The sequence below is a fragment of the Phalangium opilio genome, unplaced genomic scaffold, assembly GCF_054372755.1.
Source record: "Phalangium opilio isolate 3A_F unplaced genomic scaffold, DU_Popi_V2 ptg000390l_1, whole genome shotgun sequence".
NCBI classification, from domain to species: domain Eukaryota; kingdom Metazoa; phylum Arthropoda; class Arachnida; order Opiliones; family Phalangiidae; genus Phalangium; species Phalangium opilio.
In genome coordinates this window covers 2,009,344-2,035,097 of record NW_028324234.1, presented here as the reverse complement: position 1 = coordinate 2,035,097, position 25,754 = coordinate 2,009,344, and the positions used below count along the sequence as shown (strand labels likewise).

The window sequence follows — 25,754 nt, the reverse complement described above, 5'->3', positions numbered from 1 at the left end:
ACGTGTATAGGCGATCCTCAGAGGGTTGCCAATAGCTGGGGCCAGCCAAGGCAACATCTGGGCAGGGGCGAAGCGGCCGAGCATAACGTTCACGGAACGGGGCAAGGCACGGGACGAACCAAGGGTCCCCTCCGCCACGACAAGGCCGTAACCTCTGCTTTACCAAGGTAACCACCCAATGGAGCGGGAGGTGGCCCTGAGCAAGACTAAGTGGGCTTACTCAATGATGGACCGAGACTTTCCCGGAGAGTTAATCTTTCGCCAATTACATTTGAACCCAAGCACTAAATCACTCGCTGATAAATAAATATTCGAAATTTCCGGATATCACAATCTAAAGGCGTTTCTATTATATGAACTATGACAGTCGCGAGGTTGGGATTTGAGTAGTTGAAATAAGTCCTCGTTAGTTTCATGGGATCAAGGCTGGTTTTGTATTTAAAGCTAATTAGCTCGATCCGTGAATGATGCGAGTCCTAAGATTTCGCAGCATTCCGTAGATAACAGTTGGGCTATTTTCTACTATTATAACTTTATGTACAATCTTTACAAGCGTTTACTTTCTTCGTTTTCAGTTGGAACTGAGCTCATGCACAAATTTGGCGGTTGACGGTTTTGGCCACCAGGAGCTCTGTTCTTTCGACTCACCATTAGCCATTGACAAACTAAAAAGCTCATTTTACAAAGGAGATCTGGACAAAAATATTAACTCCACAATCTATGCATTGAGGGTAAGTTCATTGTTCAACCAGGGTTGTTTTGATAGAGCCATGTAGGTGTAGGATGTATAAATAATTGCAAGAGTTCATTAAATTAGCCTAGGAAGTTTGGGACTCCCCTCTCTTATGTAGCAATACTGAAGAAGGGCGACACATTCACCACATCGCGATAACCTTTCTCAGACCTCCGGTTTAGATGCAACTCATACGCCAAAATTTTGCCCTATTGGGAAAGAAACAGCGATTGGCTGAACATGAAATCTGAATCTCTAAAGGGACTGGGAAACGCCCGCCTCCCACTGTACAAGCGTAGCATCAGACGAAGGGATGGGGGCTGTGAATTTGGGAACAGTCAAGGCCAATCGGTCTTTTGTCATTCTTTTTACTCGTTCGGGGGAGAATCGCCCTTCGCACGAGTATTACGCCGGCTTTTCAAGGTCTCTCTTACCCTAGCTTTGGCAATGTATGCGGACAGGGATACCGTGCATCGGCGGAAATCGCTGATGAAGCGATAATCCAATACCGTTGCCGAGGCTTAGGGAGTTTTGGCCTACTAATATCAATAAACCGTTTCCATTGGAACTTAAACTCTGTTTATTTCTTAACATGGTTTTAATTGTACTTGCTCTTATTTAAAAACTAGGCATTTGATTTTAATATTAAATTACAAAACGTTCTCCCAGACGTCCATCGTAGTTTAGTATTGCAACTGCTCACGCACAACCAAAATTGTGAATTGATCTATATCACTATCGAATCAGAAAATAAATTAAGAAATCAGTAAAGAAATTGCAAAATCAGGAAAGAAATCGTAAAATCTTTATTTTCTTATTAGCTCACTTAAACTACGTTATGATGAGATTGCTGACGGGGACGGCGAAAAATACGTAGTTCCTTTTTACCTCTGACGCTATGACCCGCCTCTTCTTTCATACAATCCCGGCCCGGGGAAGGGGGTTTGGAACTTTGACGCGTGCCCAGAATCCTCTGTTCTCTATTGCTTCTTCTAAAATTACATCATGGATCCCTGTTGGAACATAATGATTTTTTTCAAGATCAGGTTGTTTTTTTAATTCCCTAATGATTCCTCTCTCTTTTGCAGATTAATAACAAGGAAGGTCCATTGTTTCAAAATAGTCCAAAGCGACAGACAGAAACGTAAGTGCAACTATTTTTGTTTCTATTCCTTTCAGTATTACATGTCTTTAAATTTTCAAAAGAAAATATCATAAGTCCATTAAATTAGCCTTGGAAGTAACCAAATGCGGAGTTTGGGACTCCCCTCTATTGTGAAACAAATACTGAAGAAGGGCGACACATTTGCCACCTCGCGAAAACGTTTCTCAGACCCCCGGTTTAAACCTGGTTTTCACTGGCCCAAAATGCAGGCAAAAACCGTTTTTCCGAGGTAACCTGCCGCAAAATTTCGCGTTTTCTGGGCGGCAAGCACGGAATTGGTTTTCTATTTTTCCGCAAATGTTTTGGGAAAGGAAAGCGGTGGTATATAGGAATCGACAACATTAATTGTGATATTTTAGCATTGTTGTCTTTGGCATGATTGTCTAATAAAGGTCTTCGGAAATTTTCTGAAACATTTTCTTACTATCCGCGACCTCGGCTTCACCGCTATACGCGTATGCCTTGCCCTAATATTGTAGCACTCGACGGGGTCATGAGGCTGAACTTATATTTATTTTACGATACTAAAAGCGCCCCAAGTGAGAAAACACGGCGAACTAAATAAGTTAGAAAACTATTCTCGCTTCGCCATCGGCACGGGCCAAGATAATCTCGGAGGCTCCGGTAATTTTGATCATCGACAACTTTTCAAACAATTCCCAGACGGTATTAGTCGCTTTAAATTTAACAAACTTAATTCCTCATTAATATCTTCTTCGGAATCTCTTTCCTCACCGAAGTTACTTCTAGCCATTGTTATACTTTGTGTCCCAAACGAAAATTACTAAGCTGAACTTCAAAAAAAAAAAAAAAAAATAAATAAATAAAATAAAATAAATAAATAAATAAATAAATAAATTAATAAAATGAAAATATAATAATAATAGTCAACTGTATTTTATCACTTCTACTTCCACTATAGAAATAGCTAGGAGCTACTACCTACTACGAGTACGTTTCACCGGCATTATGATCTAAACTACCCAATGAGCACTAACTTGCGTCTAGGCGTGACTTTCTAGTAGATTTTATAGCTCCAACATCTCATTTTCAGAGTTAAAGGCCTTCCAAAAGCAGGTTAGAGTATTTATCGAGCCTTGATTTGATACTCGAAACTTTTTCGAGTCTCTGAAAATCTCTTATCGAGCATCGAGTCGAGTACTCGACTCTTATCGAGTACTCGCACAACACTATTTTAAATCTGTAAACCAATCCCATTCAGTCTAAAGCTCTTCCATATAGATATTCCCATTCAGCAGAAAATCGCCCTTCAGGCTATAAATTGTTTTAAATTTGGCTACAATTTACAAATCTGAATTTGGTCCAACTGGATTCTATGACCAGCTAATATAATTGTTCACTTCCTAGGCTAATTTAATGGACTTCTGGAAATATTAAAAAGTACTTATCTTATATATTGTTAAAGTGTAACAAAGAAAAACTAGAGATAGAATTCACGTCCTTTCACGCATCTCCACCGTCACTCATTTTTTATTTTATTGAGTTAATTTAGGCCTAATCGTTTTACCTAGTATTAAGGTCCCTCTTCATAGTTCCAAAAACGGATTTATGTAAGAAGAACGTTTATCGTAGCAAATTCACTACCCATCCTCGCATACTTTATTGAGAAACTTCGTCTGCTTATGTTTTGACTCCACCCACAAATTCTGTATATAGCGACTTCTAGAGATCGAAAATGTCATTCTTATCTCTATTTTCGTGGTTAAATATTTTTTTCCGAAATTGCGCCAGTGGTAAAGTGGACAACAATGCGATATAAATCCCGATTTAGTGGAATTAAGTTTCAAAGTTAAGAATTTAAATAATTGATGTTAAAGAAAAACAAGATACTTAAAAAAGGAAACATCAATTATTTATATTCTTAACTTTAAAACTTAATTCCACTAAATCGGGAGATATATCGCATTGTTGTCCACTTTGCTTTTTAACCACTGGCGCAATTTCGGAACAAAATATTTAACCACGAAAATAGAAATAAGAATGACATTTTCGATCTCTAGAGGTCGCTATATACAGAATTTGTGGGTGGAGTCAAAATATAAGCAGACGAGGTTTCTCAATAAAGTATGCGAGGATGGTACTAGAGGCTAAAGCTACGATCCGACGTTCTTAGTACATAAATCCGTTTTTGATAGTTCCTTACAAAGAGTAAAAAATTTGCCCGTTTTACTTCGAGTTCAGTTTAATTTTTAATTTTCCATTAGTTCGCGCTGCTTCAGTGAACCCAGTGGCGTCGCTAGGCCATTTTTGGGGGGGGCTATAGCTATAGCCCCCCCCCCCAAATTCCAAACTTAGCCCCCCCAAAATAGTCCTTAAACCCTACCAAAAAATTGCTGTTAGCAACCTAAAATTCTGTAGCAATATATAATAAATTATAATGATAGCTTCGTTAAGTTTCATCTCAGCAGAGATGAATTTCAATATCAAACAGTACAATTTTGAAGAAAAAAACAGATGGAGACAAGTAAAATGTTTCGTGTTCTTTCGAAGGGAGTCCCAATAGTGTGGACTAAAAGCTAACCAAAAATAAAAATAAACTTAAGACGAGTGAAAATCCTTCATAATTGGTTCCTTAGTTTTTATCAATAAAAGGTTGTATATCTTTAAAATACGAATAATTTCAAGTTGACACAAATTTACGGATAGTTTTAAAGGTCTACACATTTTCCAATGAACCCATTATGCAATTTATTTTATAATAACTTGTTTGCCCAGATTTAGCCCCCCCCCCCAAATTTCAAACCCTAGCGACGCTACTGAGTGAACCCAAACTAGGTATAAATAGCTCACAATTCAACGTGGTTTAATAGGTTATATAGGGCCTAGACTTAAAAAAACTTTTTCGGCAGAACGAAAATGCGGCTTTTTTATCATACGCTTGAATTCAAACGTCAACAAGGGCTATGTTTAAAATGATTTTAGAAATAAAGAGTCTTAGAACGATTTAACTAGGGTTGGTACTGGTTAATGTGATTGATTCTAAATGTGAACACGTTTTCATTGAAATTCTGTAACTAATTTTTGGGCGCCTGAAATTAAAAGAGCTAAATTTGTAGATTGAATATCGAGGATTACGATAAAAATGGTCTGAATATTGTAGGAATAAGAAAATGAAAGATACGGACCTGTATACGCACCAACTCGGACTAATCAACTTATTTTGTGCCAATTTTCGGTGTTGCTTAATACAATACCATCGGGGAATAAGCTTTAGCAAGAGTTACAATAACCCTACGATAACAAACCTTTAACCATTAAGGCCTGTCCAGACTGACACATTTTGCTAGTTTGCATATTGCTTGTTTGCAAGATCGCGCTACTGTCCACATTGGGTTTTCGCTTCTTTGCGTCCTCACCTGGCGCAGATACAAATTTCTTGCGACTAGGCCAAGAATTTCGCGCCTTCGCGAGAAAAGCACCAATCACAGACGAGAGGAAGGCTGGAGCTATTAGTTTCGTTTTTCTCTTTGGACAACGTCGATGGAGAATGGAAGATGGCGCAATGATTGCTCAAACTTTATTGGCTCTCAGAATTGGAAAAGCAAAATTTTTGGCGTGTATGAAAACAGAAGTGCAAATGTTTTTCGTGATCTGTTGCGAAGATGCGAATAGACGAAGGCGCGAACACGCGAACGCGAGTTCAATGTGGACAAAGCTTAAGATAGATCACGTTTTTTGCTATAAATATGATATTAAAATGCCTGGTTTAGATTCGGAATTTTATTTAAAAATAGAGTTGGAAAAAACCAAGTAAAAATGGCAAATGTGAACACGACGTTTCTAGGTTAATTAGAATCCTTTTTAAGCTATTTTACGAAAACAACGTACTTTCGGATAATAACTTTAAAATACATCATTGACACAAAAAAAGACTCAAATTTAGCGCCTTTAGTAAAGTAATCAATTTAGCCGTAAGAGGGCAGGGTACTTATTGGGCGGGAAAGTGGAAACCGAGTCAGCTGTTATGCTAGGTACTGATTAAAATGTGACTTCTCAACAAATTATTGAGCATTTTGACTCAGGTATTGTTTTTAACTATATTATCCTATTATCACTTATCAAATCTGCTTAAACTTTAAGCAGGTGCTTGAATTTAGGCCATAGGTATTGGTTGCTTTTTTCATAGGTCCTTTTTTATTCCTTCCATTTGATAAACATTGGTGTTCACATTTGGGTCACGTGTTCACTATTTAGGGTCAGGGTGTTTACATTTACAAGCGATTGTTCACATTTGGGGTTCTCTAAGGGGTTTTGGAAATAGAATATTGTGCAAAATGTAAAAGAGTTAAAAAGCTGAAAACAAAGCGAATTGTGTCTAAAGAATCATATTTCATGCCCTGAAAGTTTCAGGTGTCTAACGTTAGCGCCACGGAAGTTATTCAAAGATTTGCAAAAAGTGTTCACAATTATCAGTACCAACCCTAGAATTAATGTAAATTACTACCGATTAAAATAATTAATATCAATTACATTTATTTAAGAAAAACCTCTTAAATGCGTCTTAATTCGGAGAGGTTTATTTTGGTTTCCCAACTTGTTTTATATAGGGTCTACAGAAAAAGACTGGGAACTGGAATCTATGTGTTGTTGTTAGTAGCAACAGAAGTGAGATGAGACTTGAAGTGCTGAGCTAGCCAAATTCTTCACTTGGCATTAGTGAATATTCTTGATAACACACCAACGGTTGGCCCTCTGGTGGCGGTTTCAGAATTTCCCCTCCAAAACGGGAGACGCTCGCGGTGGTAGACGGCCGAACTAGATTCATGGAGCCGCGTCCGTGTTCGGCGGCTTTAGGATGAGGGGAAGGAGATAGGAAATGTTTTTGGAACTCGACCAATTTTTTTCTCTCTAGTGTAGGCGCGATGGAAGCGGCATAAAATCCTCAAATTTGGTCACTAGTGCCAGGATCTACTACCAATGCTAAAGCCCTTCACTTCTAGTCTCATCTCACTTCTGGTAGCTAAGAGGAGAAAGAACCAGTCTTTAAGGTCTTTTTATTTCTTTATTTCCAATATCAGAAAACCATAAGGGATATAAATATTCTTTTGTTCAGAAGACGTTGGGCATAGAAGGCAGTTACTCTTTCAGTCGAAAGGATATTCACTTTTCTGAAACATCTGCATCTTTTACCGTACAAATGACCAGGAATATTTTTAAAACCGGTACACGCGTGACATCAAGAGAAAATAGAAGAGAGTATAATACTTCTACCTCGGCGTGTTGCGCCTCTTTTGAGAGGTTAGATTTCTACCACTCTAGCGTCGCCATGGAAGAAGAAGGGTGTAATGGAATGGTGAGGTGAATAGGCAGACGGCTACGCGAAATGTAGGGTCACGTGGGAAAACTCTCCTCTCCTCTCGGCACTAGCTGTAACTCGATTACTGCTCTGCGCAATATTGGCGCGCAAGCCACCTCCTTGCGCGTACAGAGAGAGAGAGCTCTCTACCGCCTCTACTACTGCGCAGAAGCTTTCAACGTTGGTGATAAACTCGGGAAGGAGGGGATGAAAAGGGGGAAGTTACGATTTTTCAACGCGCTCTCTTTAACACTATAGGACCCTTCCATACACCCTTCTTCCATGGCGTCGCGACGCCCCAATCCCAGGATAGCCTCCTCACAGCTTTTAGAGGGAGAAAAATAGTGCCCGCAAATCACACTAAGGGCTTAGAGGCAGTGGACGAAAAGAGGTTCCTAGCTCTCTTACAATCCCATGAGCAGCGCTACTTTCCAAAAAAGTATCTAACATCATGCCTCCTGATTAGCTCCTTGAAGTTTTAGGGGGGTAAAAAGCAGAGCTAAAATTAAATTTTGACCAAAGTATTGTACTCTGTTCAAAAACGGATTTATGTACTAAGAACGTCCGATCATAGTTTTAGCCTCTGGTACCATCCTCGCATACTTTATTGTGAAACTTCGTCTGCTTATATTTTGACTCCACCCAAAAATTTTGTATATTGTGACTTCTAGTGGTCAAAAATATCATTCTTATCTCTATTTTCGTGGTAAAATATTTTTTTTATTTTTTATTTTGAAATTGTGCCAGTGGTAAAAAAGCAAAGTGGACAACAGTGCGATATAACTCCCGATTTAGTGGAATTGAGTTTTAAAATTAAGAATATATATAATTGATTTTCTTTAAATATTTTCATTAAGTTTTTCTTTCTTTGTACTAAAATTAATATTATTGCAGTACATTTATAAGTTATTATTATTATTATTATTTACTTGCCTTAAGCAGTATCTATTTTTAAAGCCCAAAATATACGAGAATAAGGCCGATAAATGATGAGCGCGAGTTTTGAAATTATAAGCCACTCCGTTCAAAACATACACAGTAGTCGAGGATGGGTAGGGCATTTGCTACGTTCAACGTTCTTCTCACATAAATCCGTTCTTGCTCTGTTCTAATTTTTCTTGTTGATACCCGCGAATGACTGTTAGTGGTTAGGCCCTCGATTTCTATCTACATTGAAAGAAAGATAATATAATAGTAGTGGAACAATATGTTTTCAATAAATGGGTTTTAGAAAATCAATGAACAGTTTGATGAAACTAGAGTTTCGTAGATTAACATGTAATTTGTCGTAGTAAACAAAGTATTCAGTCAGTCCTGAAGGTGACATAGATTTAGAATAATACTATGTACGGATTAATGCCTGAAGTAGGTCCTCTTCAAGTCCCAATTAATTTTCACCCCTTCTTGACCGAAGGGCTGGTCCTTCGCCAAAAATTTTGTACACCTTATTTCCGATTTCTGAATTTTTATGTGAATTCGGTTGATTACCGAATGAATTCCTTGATTTCCGTCATTACGATTATTTTATGTGATTTCCATAATATTTACACTGATTTCCCGTTATTGACGCAGAGAACTTGTGATTTCTGTTTGAATTCCAATGAAATCATGTTATTTTTTGGTGAATGCCGTGATTACCACTGGATTCTTCGTGAATTACGATAATTATTTCTGTTTGAACTGATTACTATTATTATTTTGGGATTTTTGAATTCCTCGATTGTGTGATTATTTTACGAAAAGTTTGATTACCGAGGTGGTTACAAAGGATTACTAGTAAATCATGTGATTATTTCTTATTTTTTCAAGATTTTATGAGATTTCTAGTGATTATCGGAGATTTCTGATTACCGTTCATTACCCACAAAAATGATTGTGATTACTGATGATTATGTAAGAATTCTAAAAATCAAGTAATCGATTTCTGTGGTTTTGTACACCTGATTATTCAAGTGACTAACCCCTCGTTTTTGACTACATTATAGGTATTTAAATATGTCGCTCGCTCATATTTTCAAGAATATCACAAACCTTAAAGGTTCTGTAAAGTGAACTGCGGACGGTTGACTTTTTTTTCTTTTCATAAAAGTCCTTATTGACGTCACAATTCCCCCTTCTTTGAGGCAAGCAAAACGAACGTCCTTCCTTCTAACAAACGTAGCGGGACATTCGAACCAATCACAAGATAGATCTAACATCAATCATTGGAAGGGATCGTGTGAATTTTTCAAAATTAAAATTCAACCGCCCGCCGACAACTTTACAGTCAAAATAAAGGTAGGGTGAAATGGAAAATCAACAGATTTTTTAAAACAATTCCTCCACTAATTATAAGACCAATCTCCATAAAGAAACAACCAGGAAATAGTACCTCCAAATGATTTTGAAATTCAAACTTGTTTGATTATTCATAGATAGTCTGAAATTGGCGCCTTCGATCAATCGAGTCTTCTTGTAAAAAATTTCCCGTTTCAGCTCCACTCCATGACGAATAAAATTTACGCCCTTACGGCGAAATATTTGTTCAAAATTGGTTGTGGAGAAAGAGTTTATTCCTTGATAACCTCTCACAATGACGGTGACGTCACGGAGAGGTATTACACTGAACGAGTGTGTCTGTCACCGCGTTCGCAGTTGTCAAATCGGAACAAACGTGTTCGCAGAAAGCAATTTTTGGCTTCTACTCCATTATCATCGTTAGGCTTAAGAAGTACGCAGCGATCGGCTAGGTTTACGAAAAACGTTTAGGCTCCTTCCAATGGCAGGTAGGGCTTCAACCAAAGATTCACGCAATTGCACTTTTTCTTATTATTTACTGTGAATCCTTATATACCTTTAAATTTCCAAAAATTGTTTAAGAGGCATACGCTTGAATGAAAACCTCAACAATAGCTATGTTTAAAATGACTTTAGGAATAAAGTTTCTAAAAACGACTCAACTGCAATTAAAGTAGATTAATGACGATTAAAATACTTTATAACAATTTTAATTATTTAAGAAAAACCCATTAATTTCTTCTCGACTCGGAGAGGTTTATTTTCCCAATGGTTTTTGATAACAAGAAGGTAACGCGACTGGTCAGAGGTGCCAATTTCAATATGTTTCAAGTTATTCAAAGGTAATCTCCTCGGTGTTTCACTATGCGGATAAGTCTTATCGATAAAAAAGTAACTTTTTATTTTCCTTTTCGCTCTCCCCTTAAAGTAGAGAAAGTAATGCGTTTATTACATAATAAATAATAATTGACGTCTTTGGGTTGGAGCGAGGGGTTAGTCACTTAAATAATCAGGTTTACAAAACCGCAGAAATCGATTACTTGATTTCTAGAATTCTTAGAAAATCATTAGTAATCACATTCATTTTTGTGGGTAATCAACGGTAGTCAGAAACTTCTGATAATTACTGGAAATCACGTGAAATCTAGAGAAAATCAGAAATAATGACATGATTTACCAGTAATCGTTTGCAATCACCTCGGAAATCACACATTTCGTGAAATAATCACACATAATCAATCGAGGAATTCGAAAATGCCAAAATAAAAATCGTCATCAGTTGAAATAGAATTAACCACAGCAGAAAGAAAAAATCACCGGAATTTATTGGAACTCAAACAGAAATCACAAGTAATCTGCAGCTGAAAAACGGGATATCATTGTAAAGATTATGGAAATCACCTAAAATAATCGTAATCACGGAAATCCAGGAATTCATTCAGTAATCAACGGAATTCACGTAAAAATTCAGAAATCAGAAATCAAGTGTACACAAGTTTGGCGACTGACTAGGCCCTTGGTTTGGAGTCTCGCGAAGTCTCGAGATGAAGCGCAGCCTGGTGCGCGTATATTTTCTCTATGGGTTTAGATTGAGCCCAGCATATCGAAGTCAAGGCCAAAATAAAACACCGCTCGATTCCTTTGAAATATTGATTTTTTAAAAAGTGTAATGAAAGTTTTTTTACCGCCATCTGTCTGAAAAACAAATCCACTACATATATAACTGAAAGTTTAGATAAAACGCCTTAAAAACAAATAATATGTAAAATCAATGTAAAAGAATAGTATTCAGTTTTTAAGTCCCATTTACACACACGATTTTATCTCCTAAAAACTGGATTTGACTTATATATATTAAAAGTCTTTTCCGCTCAAGCTTTTGCATGGCTTCTTGTAGCTTTGTTTTAATCGTTATTTTAAAAATCTTTTAAAAGCTGTAGTAATAGATTCATGAAACTTTGGTAATGGTATGTTTTTCATTTTATCATTCCTTCATAGTTAAATGTTATAGCAATAGAATAATTCTTACGTTAAACACAGTTTCAGGTTTCATGCCTATTTTAAGGTCTTTTTTGTGTGACATGGCTTCGGTGCAGAAAAAATTGATTTTATGTTTTTTGTTTCAGAAATGTAGAGAGTACGGTAGAATACCTTAAGCCCTTCAAGTTGACAGCTTGTTGCTTAATCACTCAAGTGGCTCTTCAACAACCATTCTCCTACACCATCACTGTTTTAGATTTTAGGGTAAGTTCCAGCATATCTCCATGGCCTTTTACTGTAATACTTCGATATCGGTATCGGTTACAGTATCGGTATAGGTGGGGTGGCGTAGCGGTTGGCGCTTTCGCCTTGCAGCAAGAGGATCCCGGGTTCGATCCCGGACTGTGGCACCGGGTGAAATTCTGGGAACAAATCCTTCCGCGTAGAGTTTGCAAGTTCTCTCCCCGCTTGTTAAAGGAGTTTTCCTCCGCGGTCTAACCCGGTTTCTCCTTTCCATCAACACGTGCAGAGGTTAGCGGTAATAGTTAGTATAGGGCGCTGTAGGGGCTAGCCACCACCCCTCTATGCATTGTAAAGGGACCCACCTGTAAATAGGCCACAGGCCTAGTGTGAAAATCCCTTCGTAGACAAAGCTTAGATAATTATTGTTATTATTATTATTATTAAAAGTTCGATATCGGTATCGGTTACAATAAAGGTTCGATATCGGTATCGGTTACAAGAAATCTTCGATATCGGTATCACTTAATTAACGATATCGTCCATACTACTGAAATGTCTAATTTGGATTTGTCTTGGATTTGTCTATAAAAGAACGCAAAAGTGGAGTCAATGCCAGCAAATCAAAATTGGACTGTTTTAGCCAGCTTAAACCAAACCGAAAGCAACCTCTTCGGTCCGAAAGAAGTGCTAGTCGTTGGTGGAATAGCGCATTTTAACGATCTTGTTCTGACCAATTCTGGTGATGAGTAAGCACTTTAATTTTTGCTAAAAATTTACTTTGAAAACCTAGAGATAGTAGTAGGGCCAGAAATAACAAAAAATTCTTAAAGAACATTTGTGTAGTGACGCCCCTTGGCCCCCCTTTAACTGGAAAAATTATAGGACATTGGCCACTGGAGTGTGCAAAAATAACATCGCATCTTCATAGTCAAACCATCAAAACTACGGAAACTTTATTGGTCATAATGTCCAGTGACCCCCTTAGTTTATAAAAATTTATCGGACATTTTAAAATTTTATTGGACAATGTCCAGTGCCCTGTGCTTATTTTCCGCCCAGGATAGTAGCGTAATAGTTTAGGGTATTAAAGGTTATGAAAATTAAATTTCTAAAACCAAAAAAATATCCTTTCGTTTCGGGAAGCCCTCTTATAAGCGGAACCTCCGAAATGAACTAGGCCCATGCGTGTCGCGAAGCGAGAATATTTTTTTAACCAATAAAGTTCGCCGTGGTTTCACGCTTGGGGGCACTTATAGTACCGTAAAATAAACAAAGTTCAAACCCGTGACCCTGTCGACTGCTTAAGTATTGGGCCAAGGTCTCGGATTGTAAGTATACGTTTTTATTACTGTTACTGAATTATTTTAATTGAAATAATTAATTTTGTTGTCATCAATACAATCTAACCGAAAGATTCCATAAAAAGTGAATAGCCCCAAAAACATTTACGTTAATTTTAGGATGAAACTTTTCTCTATCATAAAAATTTTATGACTGACCCCTAAAATATCAACGATAATTTAAGGAAGACCCATGTCACAACGGTAATATAAGCGCCATCTCGTACACATATATGGTGAAAATATTTTCCTTAACAAACTGGATATTTCCCCACATAAAATTTGACATGCATGGGCCTAGTTCATTTCGGAGGCTCTGCTCCGAGATGACATAGGCCCGAGAATGTCAATTTTTATGTCGGGAAATATATAATTTCATAGTGGAAATATTTTCAACCAATATGTGTACTAGATGGCGCTTTTATTACCGTTGCGAAAATGCGAAGGGGTCTTCCATAAATTGTCGGTGATATTTTAGGGGCCAATTATAAAAATTTTATGAAAGAGAAAGGTTTCACCCTTAAATTAACGTTATTATTTTAGGGGATATTCTCTTTTTATTGAATCTTTTGGTTAGATTGTGTGGACAACAAAATTATGAGATTTTAACATTTGTTTTTTTTTAGTAAAACAGAACTTCTTGAAGTTGCTAATTCACAGTTTTATTATACCATAAGAGGATTTTTTTTACTCCTTCGTAACCTTTCATTTTTTTAACCTTAGCTTCTTTGGCATGATTGTTCAGAAATTTTCTAAAACATTTTCTTTTTATTCGCGACCTCGGAATCACCGCTCTACGTCTATGCCTTGCCCTAATATTGTAGCAGTCGACGGGGTCACGAGGCTGAACTTGTTTTTATTTTACGATACTAAAAGCGCCCCCAAGCGAGGAAAAACGGTGAACTAAATTTGTTAAAAAACTATTCTTGCTTCGCGATCGGCACTGGCCTAGATCATCTCGGAGGCTCCGATATAAGCAGTTCCTGTATGAGCATATCCCGTTATAGCGGTTCTCATAACCGCGGTTGCCTAAATAGCGGTTGGCTCCCCGAAAAAATGCGGCGTACCATTGCAGCAGTTGCCAAAAAAGCAGAGCAACTGAGAATTGAAAAATTATAGTCGTTTATGATGGTGTAGGTTTGTAGGCTATTTGAACTTAATTAAGTCTAAGGTTAGGTTGGGTTTGGTTTGGTTATTTGAACCTCTGTAGTATAAGGGTCAGTTTAGGTATTGTATAACAACCCGAATAATATTTGGTCAGGTAAGGTTAGGCTACACAGACAAAAATGTGTTAGGAAATTGAACACAGTCTCTGAACGCCTTCATGCAACACTCTCCTATACATGTTCAAAAGTTAGAACATGTTCAAGAAAAAATATGTTCTTTTTCCTAATGTATTCAAGCCAATTAATGTTCCGGTTTTGAACGAGTTTTTATTTAAGTGTTCAGCCTCTGAACATGTGTTAGCTATGATAGATGGCGACACTGTCGCTGAACATAACTCTTTTTTTATTCTCCACCCCCCCCCCCTTTCCCCATCCACGAGGAGAGGAAAGGGATAAATAGATAACGCACTCTCGTTGTAGATACGAGTCTGATCACAACGTAATGTAACTTAAGCCTCGTCATGTAAATTCATTTGTATCGTAACTATTAAACTTAAACCTCTTTTTTTTATTACAAACATGAACGTATTATTTACTAACGATAAGCAACGATAACGAAACGCTAATATCTCAGAAGTGGGATCAGAACGAGTATCTAATGACGACTTAGAGACACGCCGCCGATATTTTTTTTTGGACAACAACGGACAACGAGGCGACGCCATATTGCTTTTTTTCAAAGTCCGAGAACGCGAACTCAACGGGACAATGAAAACTACGAAAACGGGCAAGCTTAAGTCAATGATGTTCCAATAATATTGCAACGAACTATTAATCAAGATTAAACAACGAACTTTATCCAACGAACTTATAATCGCGATTAAACGATTAAGAAAACGAACTTTTAATCGAGATTAAACAACGAACTTTAAATCAAGATTAAACAACGAACTTTATCCAACGAACTTATAATCGCGATTAAACGATTAAGAAAACGAACCTTTAGTCGAGATTAAACCACGAGACCGAAACAACGAACGATGGCCGATGCACACGATGACCAATACGAGGAAGCAAGAGGTCAGAACGAAGGACTTCTAGAAGTGCATGGGACAAACGAGACACCGAATTTTATCTCTCTTGGAGCGTTTGAAGAGGCGATAAAGAACGCAGTAAGCAGCGCTGTAGCGGCTACGATGGCAGCTATGCAACAAGCCAACGTAAATAACGGACCGAACCAAGGGCAAGGAGGAAACGTAGCCCCACCACAACCTCCTACAAACGTCGCTTATCATCAATGGGGAGATGTAAGCAAAATCCTACCTGATTTCGATCCTGATCACGCTCCACATCAAACGTCAGAGATGTGGATAAAGAAGGTGAACGATATGGCAGCAATGTATGGATGGTCTGACCGCGTAACAGTCAACTATGCCCTACCACACCTAAAGGGATCAGCGAAAATATGGTTTGAAGGATTAGAGTCCAACGTCTACACTTGGGACGACTGGACCGCTTTGATAAAGAAGTGGTTCCCATCGGCGAAAAACACTCAGAAGCTACACCGCGAAATGGAGCAAAGAGTAAGAAAACCAGGTGAAACGTTAGAACGCTATTATCACGAGAAAATTGCGAAAGCACGTTTATGCGGGTTAACCGAAGAGGCAATGATTGAATACTTGATAACGGGTCTAAAGGATCAATCGTTGATTACGGCACTCAGCGTCCGAGAGTTCGCCAGTCCTCCAGAGTTATTACAATGCATGAAGCAGCTCGAAATGAGGTTAGACTTAGCGGATTCGGAAGAAGTTAAAAAGCGACCTCATCACGATCGCCCACGACACGCTGCTAATCATGGCATTGACCAGCCAACACGAAACGAAAGTAAAGAGAATGCAAGAAGTACCGAAAGGAGACCATTCAAGCCACGTTATAACGATAAAGGTGAAACACTATGTTTCAACTGTAGTAATTATGGACATGTGTCCAAAGACTGTCTCCAACCTCAGCGAAGAGCTAGATGTGAAAGATGCGGTCGACCAGGACATGTCGCAAAAGATTGCCGAAACGAAAAGAAACCCCCGAGCACGCCTGACACTACGGCGGTTAAAATAGTGGCACTCACCATATGCGACAATACAACGGCTCCTACTACCGACCCCAACGAAACTTCTGCTACCGACACAAACGAAAAGTTTTTCAAGAATGCTATCGTTAACGGGCAACCAGTCAAGTCCTACATTGACCAAGGTAGCAAATGCGTACTCATTAGGGAAAGCGATGCCGCAAACATTTCGTTAAACTACGGACCAGTCAACGACACTTGCGTAATTAGTGGTTACGGCGAAGGTACGACGAAGCCAAAAGGAGTAACCACAGCTACGATCGAAGTAGACCAAGTGAAGGCCAACGTAGAACTGTTCGTGGTTCCAGATGAGTCCCAAACGATATCCTTACTCATCGGACAACCGCTCACCGAACTTCCGAACGTCACCGTAGTAAAACGCCAAAACACGTTAAGGCTCTTCCAAGAAGAACATGCGACCGCGGAAGAAGACGACCAACTGTTAAAAATCCAGATTCCTAACCTCCCACCGCAACCTATTAATTTATGGGTGAAAGCAGCGACGGTAATCCCTCCTAAATTCGTAGGATATATCGATTTGATGACAGACGACCTAAGCATCGACAAGCAAGATGTCTTTGTAGAGGGCCAGTTTCGAGCGTTCGAGAATACAGAGTACTGCATCCCAAAAGGGGTGTATCAAATCGAAGAGGGCCACACGACTATGCCAGTTATGAATGTCTCAGGTACGGAGTTGACCATAGCCAAAGGTCAAAATCTAGCAAGAGCGACACCTTGCCAAGCCGCCGTCGAGAATGAAAACGCCAATGTGCTGAGCATAGAACGAAACGAATTGAGGCTCTTCACCATCAACGAAATCAACGTCGATCCGAATGCATCTCCGGAAACGAAAAAGCGGATCTGCAATACCTTAAACGAATATCGCGACTGCTTCGCCGATAAGTTAACGGAACTTGGTAAAACGGATCAAGCGCTAATGGACATCGAATTAACCACAACAACGCCAGTCACGTATCGACCGTACCATCTGTCTTACAGCGAGCGAGAAAAGGTACGCACAAAAATTTCCGAATTGCTAGCTGCTGGAATAATCACGGAATCAACGTCTCCGTATTCAAGTCCAATTTTGATTATCAAGAAAAAAACGGGCGACGAACGCCTTTGCGTGGACTTTCGAGCACTAAATCGAATTACGAAAAAGGATGCTTTTCCCTTGCCGTTAATTGACGACCAGCTAGAACGTTTACGTGGTAACAAATATTTTACGAGTCTAGATTTAATGTCCGGTTACTACCAGATTCCGGTAGCTGAGGAATCGCAACCGAAAACCGCATTCTGTACACCAGACGGACATTATCAGTTTTTACGTCTCCCGTTTGGATTGAGCAACGGTCCGGCAGTCTTCCAACGGATGATGAATGCTGTGCTCGGACCACTTAGATACGCTATAGCACTTACGTACTTAGATGATGTGCTAATTCCCTCGATCGACGAAGGCCAAGGCTTAGAGCACCTCAAAGAGGTATTGAAAGTTTTCCGACGCGCCAAGCTCACATTGAATTTAAAGAAATGTTACTTCCTGCGAACCAACATCGAGTATCTCGGGTTCGACATCAGCGAGAAAGGAATTAGACCTGGAGAACGGAAAATTCAATGCGTCCGAGACTTTCCAAACCCACATAACGTACATGAAGTCCGACGATTTTTGGGACTCTCAAGTTATTTTAGACGATTCATTAAGAGGTTCGCAGTTCAAGCCGAACCTCTATCACGACTCATACGAAACGATGTCGAGTGGACTTGGACGAACGAACAGGAAGCGTCCTTCGCCTGCCTGAAGAAAAGGTTAACTGACCGACCAGTGTTAGCCCTTTATAGTCCACACGCTGTCACCGAAGTACACACTGATGCCAGTCAAATTGGACTCAGTGCTATACTCATGCAAAAAGAAGACGCTGAAGACACGTTATTCCACCCCGTTTATTATGCTAGTAGAAAAACCACCCGCGAAGAGTCACGTTACCACTCCAGCGAACTGGAAACTCTCGCGGTTATATGGGGATTAGAAAAGTTCAGAGTCTTCTTAATCGGGCTGAAATTCACCGTTGTTACGGATTGCAGCTCAGTTCGAGCAACGTTGGCAAAGAAGCATTTAGTCCCACGAATTGGTCGTTGGTGGCTGAGGATCCAAGAGTTTGACTTCGAAATAATGCATCGACCGGGAATAAGGATGGCTCACGCTGACGCTTTAAGTAGAGCACCCTTTGAGGACGCCGAGGAAATGCAAATAGCAAAAGGCCTGTGCGTCATGCACACCGAAGTTCAAACGGAAGATTGGCTAACGGCAGCCCAGTTTAGCGACCCAAAATTACGTTATATCAGGGAACAACTATTGAAGACAGGGAAACGTACGAAGGAAGACACTCGTCTCATCGAAGATTACAGCTTATCAAACGGACGAATATATCGAAAAATAATTGTCAACGAAAACGAAGAACCGATTTTACTTTGGGTCGTACCAGATGCAGCTCGATGGAGAATCGTCAAGAACTGCCATGATGACATAGGTCACGTAGGCATAGACAAAACGTGTAAGAAAGTAGCGGAATCATATTGGTTTCCTCGACTAAGACGGTACGTTCGCCGTTACGTTTCATCGTGTCTAGAATGCCTCTTCCACAAACGACCAGCTGGAAGGCAACCGGGGATGTTACACCCCATAGACAAAGTAGGAACGCCACTACATACCCTTCATATGGATCACCTGGGTCCATTCGTTCGTAGCACCAAAGGAAACACATACGTCATTGCAGCTATCGACGGGTTTACGAAGTACACTATCCTACGAGCTGTTCGAGATACCGGCATGCGAGCCACCACACGTTTTTTAGAAGACATTATCGGATTATTTGGTGCTCCAACGAGATTGATTACCGATCAGGGTACTTCATACACAGGTCGGGCGATCAAAGACCTTTGTAAAAAGTCGAACGTCAAACACATCGTAAACGCGACAGCAACGCCACGTGGAAACGGCCAGATAGAGCGAGTTAATAGGCAGTTAACTCCTGCTATAGCCAGCATGTGCATTCGAGAAGATGAGCGCGATTGGGATACCCATTTGTACGAGATTCAATGGGGGATTAATAACACGTACCACAATGCCACGAAAAGCACCCCCTTCGCTCTTCTCTTTAACTTCAAATCACGAAACCCAACCTCAGATTTGATTCAAGACACGTTAGAAGAAACGATCGACTTCGACGAAACGACTCTCAAACGTAGAGACGATGCGATTCAATCAATTCGCATTGATCAGGAAAAGCAACGCCAACGCTACAATATGAAACGGGCTAAAGCAGAGACTTACCAACCAGGCGATTTGGTGGTGGTCGAGAGACCCCCACAAGCAACTGGACTATCGTTGAAAACAGCTGCTAAGTATCGTGGGCCGTACATAGTCACCAAACGTTTAAATTACGACAGGTATCTAATTGAAGATTTACCGGAAAACCAACGATCTCAAAAGTTCTACCGGAACACAGCTCCGGTAGATAAACTGAAAAGGTTCCTATTCCACGACCAAGAGGAGATAGACGACAATCAGGAAGATGCAGCTGAAAACCAGTTCATCGACAACCCTAACGACGATCAAACTGAAACAGTGGACACGGTATCCATCGAAGAACACGTCCCAGCCGAACCAGGCTCAGCTAACGAACATGATCCTGATGACGGTCAGCCGCCAAAACGCGTCACTCGAGTTAGAAGACCACCGACTTACCTCAAGGACTATTATAGGCACTAAGTACAAACTAATTCCAATGTAACATAATTCCAATGTAACCGTTCCAAGTATTATTTTTTTTTGTATGTGTAAATCTGGGGATTTAGTTAGTCAGGATTGGTCGAATGTTAGCTATGATAGATGGCGACACTGTCGCTGAACATAACTCTTTTTTTATTCTCCACCCCCCCCCCCTTTCCCCATCCACGAGGAGAGGAAAGGGATAAATAGATAACGCACTCTCGTTGTAGATACGAGTCTGATCACAACGTAATGTAACTTAAGCCTCGTCATGTAAATTCATTTGTATCGTAACTATTAAACTTAAACCTCTTTTTTTTATTACAAACATGAACGTATTATTTACTAACGATAAGCAACGATAACGAAACGCTAATACATGTTAATTATACAGAAAAGGTGTTCGGAAGCCGAACACGATCCTTGAACACCTTATTGAAAAGCTCCCCTATACATGTTCAAAAATGAGCACATGTTCAACTAAAAATATGTTCACTTTCTAATGTGTTGAAGACGTTTTTTGTTTCGGTTTTGAACGTGTTTTAAGTGTTCAGCATATGAACATGTTAAGTACCTCTCTCACTCTACAGTACGGGAAGTTCTTACTGGTCGTTAATAATTAATAGGTAGTACTGTACTGAGTTATATTGATGTAGTAAAAGGACTTTTAAAGGGTATGGGAATTTACAATTTCATATCATATTTTACCACGAAAGTGGTATTATGTTAGACTTTCAAGTCTCTACTTTCAAAATATCAAGTTTTTAATATAATTGAACCAAAGTTTCTATTTTTAAAATCCATTGGGAAATCACGAAAACTCAGTTTCCATATATCAACAATGTTGTCTTGTCGAGCTTGTTGGCCTACATGATGACATCACTATGGCATGAGGAAAAAAGGCGCGGGAATCCTATACGTGCGAGGTATACGCGACTCGAGCTTTGTCCATGCTTCTCCCCTGTCTAAACTCTGGGTCTGATAGCGGAGAGAGTGGCACCATCTCGCGTGTGTGACGTCAAAATCAGGAAAACGTTTTCGCCTTTCTTAAAAAGTGAATTTCAAATAATTTCATATGAAGCATTTTTAAATGCACATTGCCAAATAACCAGAAATCGGAGAATTAAAAGCTTGATATTTTTGAATTCACAGTAATCAGAGGTGGATTAGGGGAAGTTATGAACGAGCCATAGGGCTCACTGTGGGGGCATTTTATTTACGAGAGAGAGGAAGAGGAACGGCTGGGTGGGTTAAAATTCCTCCCCTCTATCAACGGAGTAAGATTAAGGTCTCTACCTGGTGGATGTTAAGAGAAGTAACACGGGAAATTGAGAAAATGGCCTCCGAAGTTAAGCTTGAAAACTCTTCGCGACCTATTATGAGTATTAACAGCTCTAAAAGTTATGAAGAAGTATCAACTCAATGTAATTTTTATTTAATGGTCAAACAAAATATGAGAAATAAGTCTGTAGGTTTATAACATAGATAAAAAACCGACAAAAAGTAGCGAAAAATCGGAAAAGATAGGTAAGCCTTTGCCGCGCTTTAAATCAGTTTCAACCCAGTGCTTGACTTCAATAAACCCTGTCACAATACCACCAAAGAAATCGGATGTTAAACGGAAACCCTGCTTTGGAACTTAAAAAATGGGCCACCAACGCTATTCTAGTTTCAGAGGAAGTCACAAAATAGCTGAGATAATTTTTTAATTGTTCTATTAACTTCTTAATAATGGGAAAGTCCGCGCCTCCCGACGATTGTTCCATTTCTAACTATAAACGACTCTTGACTGAGTAAGCCTTGTACATCATACACTAAAGCAGACGCTATTTTCAATCCGTTAGGTGGCGATATCGTTACCCTGCTATCCTCGCGAATTCTTTCTCATTTTTGGGGGGCTTAAAAATAAACAGTAGCTCTATGTTCCCCCATCGCTTTTATGAAGCATTTGCCCATCCAGAAATTCGGCCTCTTTCGTAACTTCCCCTAATCCACCTCTGCAGTAATTAATTCTATCTTTTGTTATATAAATCAGAGGTTTTTCAAACGAAGCTTCTCATACCCTTTAAGTTTTGAAATATTATATATTTATCGCGTAATAGTTACTTAAATTATACTTGTTATCAAACGTGCTCTAATGAAGCAAAAGGCAATCTTAGTTATGGGTCTGCTTAGAGTTACTTTTGAAAGCAATATTAGAAATTGTGCTGGTTTTAAACTGGCTGCTGTCCCATTGGCTCGAATATACCCTAAATTAGCAATTTAAGATCATGAATTTTGTCATATATATATATATTGATCGAGCGTGTAGAAGCTTTAAAATAATTTTGAATTCAAGGTCTAATTAAACATTGTAGATTAAATAGTAAAGTGTACACTTTACTATATAATGTGCAATGCATACAGCCAGAAGTAATATGAATCACGGGAGGCTTCTTATGTTACTTCTCACACAGCTAATATGAATCACTGTGCCCACTTATAATCTTAATTTCAAACGCAGTTTTGATGGCCAAGCTCGGGTACTATCCGTCACGCCTAATAATTCTGACACCTTTCTAACTGTCATTTCATTGACTGATAACGACACGAGTTCTCAGGGTCGCAGCGAGATGGGTTTTTAATTCACCAGGGACATTTCATCATACATAATTATAAGTCTAGCTGTATCAGAAGTATAGAATACTTCTCTTCAAGAGAAGTGTACCACCACAAAGCTGCTGGGGTAATTGTAACATGATTCTTCCCAACATCATCCCTTTCGTACGACATGGAGTGCACAAGGCTACTAAACCGAATCATGCACTTACGCCATGTAAATAGTTCCATCATCATTTCTCAATTAGCGCTGCTTAACTATTTGCCAAGGGGCATGTGATTGTGCGTTTTTGTCCCAGCCACGTCAAGACAATCAAATTTTGTGCTTATTTGATTTCTGGGGATTTAGAAAATACCAAACAGTTACAGAATTTACCCCCAAGTGCGATAGTTATCCATCTGAATTAAGTTTGATGAGCGGTAGAGCAAACGAAAAGGGTTCCCTCGCCTGCGAAGAATCATGTTACATAACTAAAGTATTAGAGGATACAGAGTGTCACGCTTCTTCTATTATTCCCTTCTGGCTGTATGTAATCCTGGCTCGAAGTTAAGTCATACGCAGTGTATCTTTGCTTTTAAAATTATCATTATTAAAAAAAATTCCCAGTTTTAGGATTGAATTCACGTTGATGAGCAATGGTCGTCCACTATTGTTGGTACATAGATTCACAACGCAGCCCATTACAGTGACGGAGCGACCCCTGAAACTGGTGTTATCTTCAGGTGGTCCACCTTACAGTGCCATTGAAAGGGTACCTCTCTTACCCTTTCCTCAAATAGAACTACAAGATCAACTGACCGGAACAGAAGCCGAACCCAGAGATCTAAACGTAAGTTTACTTATTGAAGTTTAGGTTCTTCATCGGGTGATACAGCTTATCCCATTACAAGTTCGTAAACCAAAAGAAACTTCTCCGAGTCGAGACGCACTTAAGAGGTTTTTCTTCAATAATTAAATTAATATTTATCATTTTAATCGTCAGTAATTGACCTTAATTCCAGTTAAGTAGTTTTTGAAGAACATTATTTCTAAAATCATTTTTAACATAGCTATTGTTGACGTTTCAATTCTAGCGTATGTCTTTTAAAGAATTTTCGGAAATTTAGGGTATATAAGGCTAATGATTCACATTAAGCAATAAGGAAACCTACTCCGCAATAGGTGATTATATAAAGTATATGGTTTTGCTGAACTTGTTGAAAAATAAGAAATCGTCATCACGTTATGACGCTACTTCCGGTTTTTCAGGCATGCGCCCAGCGGTTTTTTTTTGCGTGAAGTGAGTCTCGTGATTTAATGTTAAGCCAAGGATAAAGAATGCGCGTGAGTAAATTTCTTTTCAAGCTATCCTAACAAATTTCCTCACGCGCATTCTTAATCCATGATCTTACGATTCTGAGTGCGAGCGCCATTTCTCCAGACTAGAAACGTCACTCGTGACGATTTCTTATATTTTCCAATTTGCTCCTCGTACTTTATATATTTACCTATGGCGTGAACCTTTGGTGGAAGGCCTTGCTTGCTGCAATAGACCCAACCAACAAATAAACAAGTTGGTCTGGTCTCGCCTCCATCTAAGGGATAGGATCATGTGACTAACAAAGTTGACTGTAGTACCATCTGTCGTTGAGTGGCAAAAAATAAATCTCTTATTTTTCTGATTGGACTAGAGTCTGACTCTTGGGGTAAAACAGGTTCTGCGCATGGCAAAATCAAGCCAATCAGGTTATCCCTTTCTCGCCTCAAAACCAAGCACGACCTCTGAGCCGTTATAAAAATTCAAAAGATTTGTTGGTTGGGTCTATTGGGAGGCCAGACGTTTAACTTTCTCCTTTCTCGTAATCCTATCCAATCACCGCGTACTTCTTAAATTCTAACGATGATAATGGAGTAGAAGCCAATATTGCTTTCTGCAAACGCGGTTCGGATCTTTCATATACGTTTCCTCCGATTTGCCAACTGTGAACGCGGTGACAGACACACACACAGAAACGCCGGGTGTAATATCTCTCCGTGACGTCATCGTCACTAGGAGATGTAAAAATAAAGACAGTCCTAACGATATATTTTAAACAAAGCCGGCCTACGGTTTTTAGGGCAAATCTTCAAGGAAGAACGAAATTGAAAAGTGATTCTAATCGATTCTACTACTAATTTAAGAGCAATCTTCACAGATGCAGAGGGCGGTGGCGTTGTTAGGCCCCGGGACGGTTGGCTATGCCATCGTCGACCGGATATACACTCATTCAGAAACAAGCTGCCCCAGCAGAAAGGACACTCGTGCGGAATGTGTAAGATATTAAAAAAGTGAAACAATAGGGGCTGAAAAGGCGAATATGAGGTAAAAATACTAGAGGAATATTTTGGTCGACCCATTAAAGGAGACTTTTATTCTACAGGGCCGGTAGGCCCTTGTAGATATGACTTGATACCGTTTTGTAATATTCACCTGCTTTTGCTAATTTCCTATGGAGATTAACATGGGTTTTTCGTGATATTTCCCCCACCGATAACTTAAAAACTACAGCGAAGATAATTTTCGGAATTATCTTAAATTAACAATTAAGTATTCAGGGTGTGCTATCGGCCAGCTTGATCAAAACAATTAAGTCTAAGTATGTTAATTTTAGTTAATTACAGAAGTACGGCTTTGACCATCGTGATTGGACATGATAATTAGCTAGATCTCTTGGAAAACTCTGTGTTACTACGTATCTGTAGTGTGGTGGTTATCACGTCTGCTTCACAAGCGGAAGGTCCCAGGTTCGAGCCCTGGTAGCTACATGTATTGACCGTCGTGATTGGACATAAGAATTACCTAGATCTCTTGGAAAACTCAGTGCTACCACGTATCTATGGTGCAGTGGTTATCGCGTCCGCTTCACACGTGGAAGGTCCCAGGTTCAAGCCCTGGTAGATACATGTTTTGACCATCGTGATTGGGCGCTTGAATTAGCTAGATCTCTTGGAAAGCTCAGTATTACCACGTATCTATGGTGTAGTGGTTATCACGTACGCTTCACACACGGAAAGTCACTGGTTCGAGCCCTAGTAGATACACGTTTTAACCATCGTGATTGGACATAATAATTAGTTAGGT

At 39.3% G+C, this 25,754-nt stretch overlaps 1 protein-coding gene and 2 non-coding genes across 3 annotated transcripts in view; all 3 read left to right on the top strand.

Moving 5' to 3' along the window:
• Nucleotides 1-25,754, top strand: part of LOC149596160 (uncharacterized) — a 144,673-nt gene that overhangs the window by 33,197 nt on the left and 85,722 nt on the right. The window contains exons 4-8 of the mRNA XM_089861322.1: nt 576-731; nt 1,822-1,877; nt 11,619-11,736; nt 12,307-12,461; nt 23,261-23,483. Of these exons, the coding sequence (XP_089717448.1) occupies nt 576-731; nt 1,822-1,877; nt 11,619-11,736; nt 12,307-12,461; nt 23,261-23,483 (708 nt within the window). The remainder of the gene's footprint in view (nt 1-575; nt 732-1,821; nt 1,878-11,618; nt 11,737-12,306; nt 12,462-23,260; nt 23,484-25,754) is intronic.
• On the top strand, nt 25,366-25,438 carry TRNAV-CAC (transfer RNA valine (anticodon CAC)). Its single transcript has one exon. It is a non-coding gene; the product is annotated as a tRNA-Val (tRNA).
• Nucleotides 25,504-25,576, top strand: TRNAV-CAC (transfer RNA valine (anticodon CAC)). Its single transcript has one exon. It is a non-coding gene; the product is annotated as a tRNA-Val (tRNA).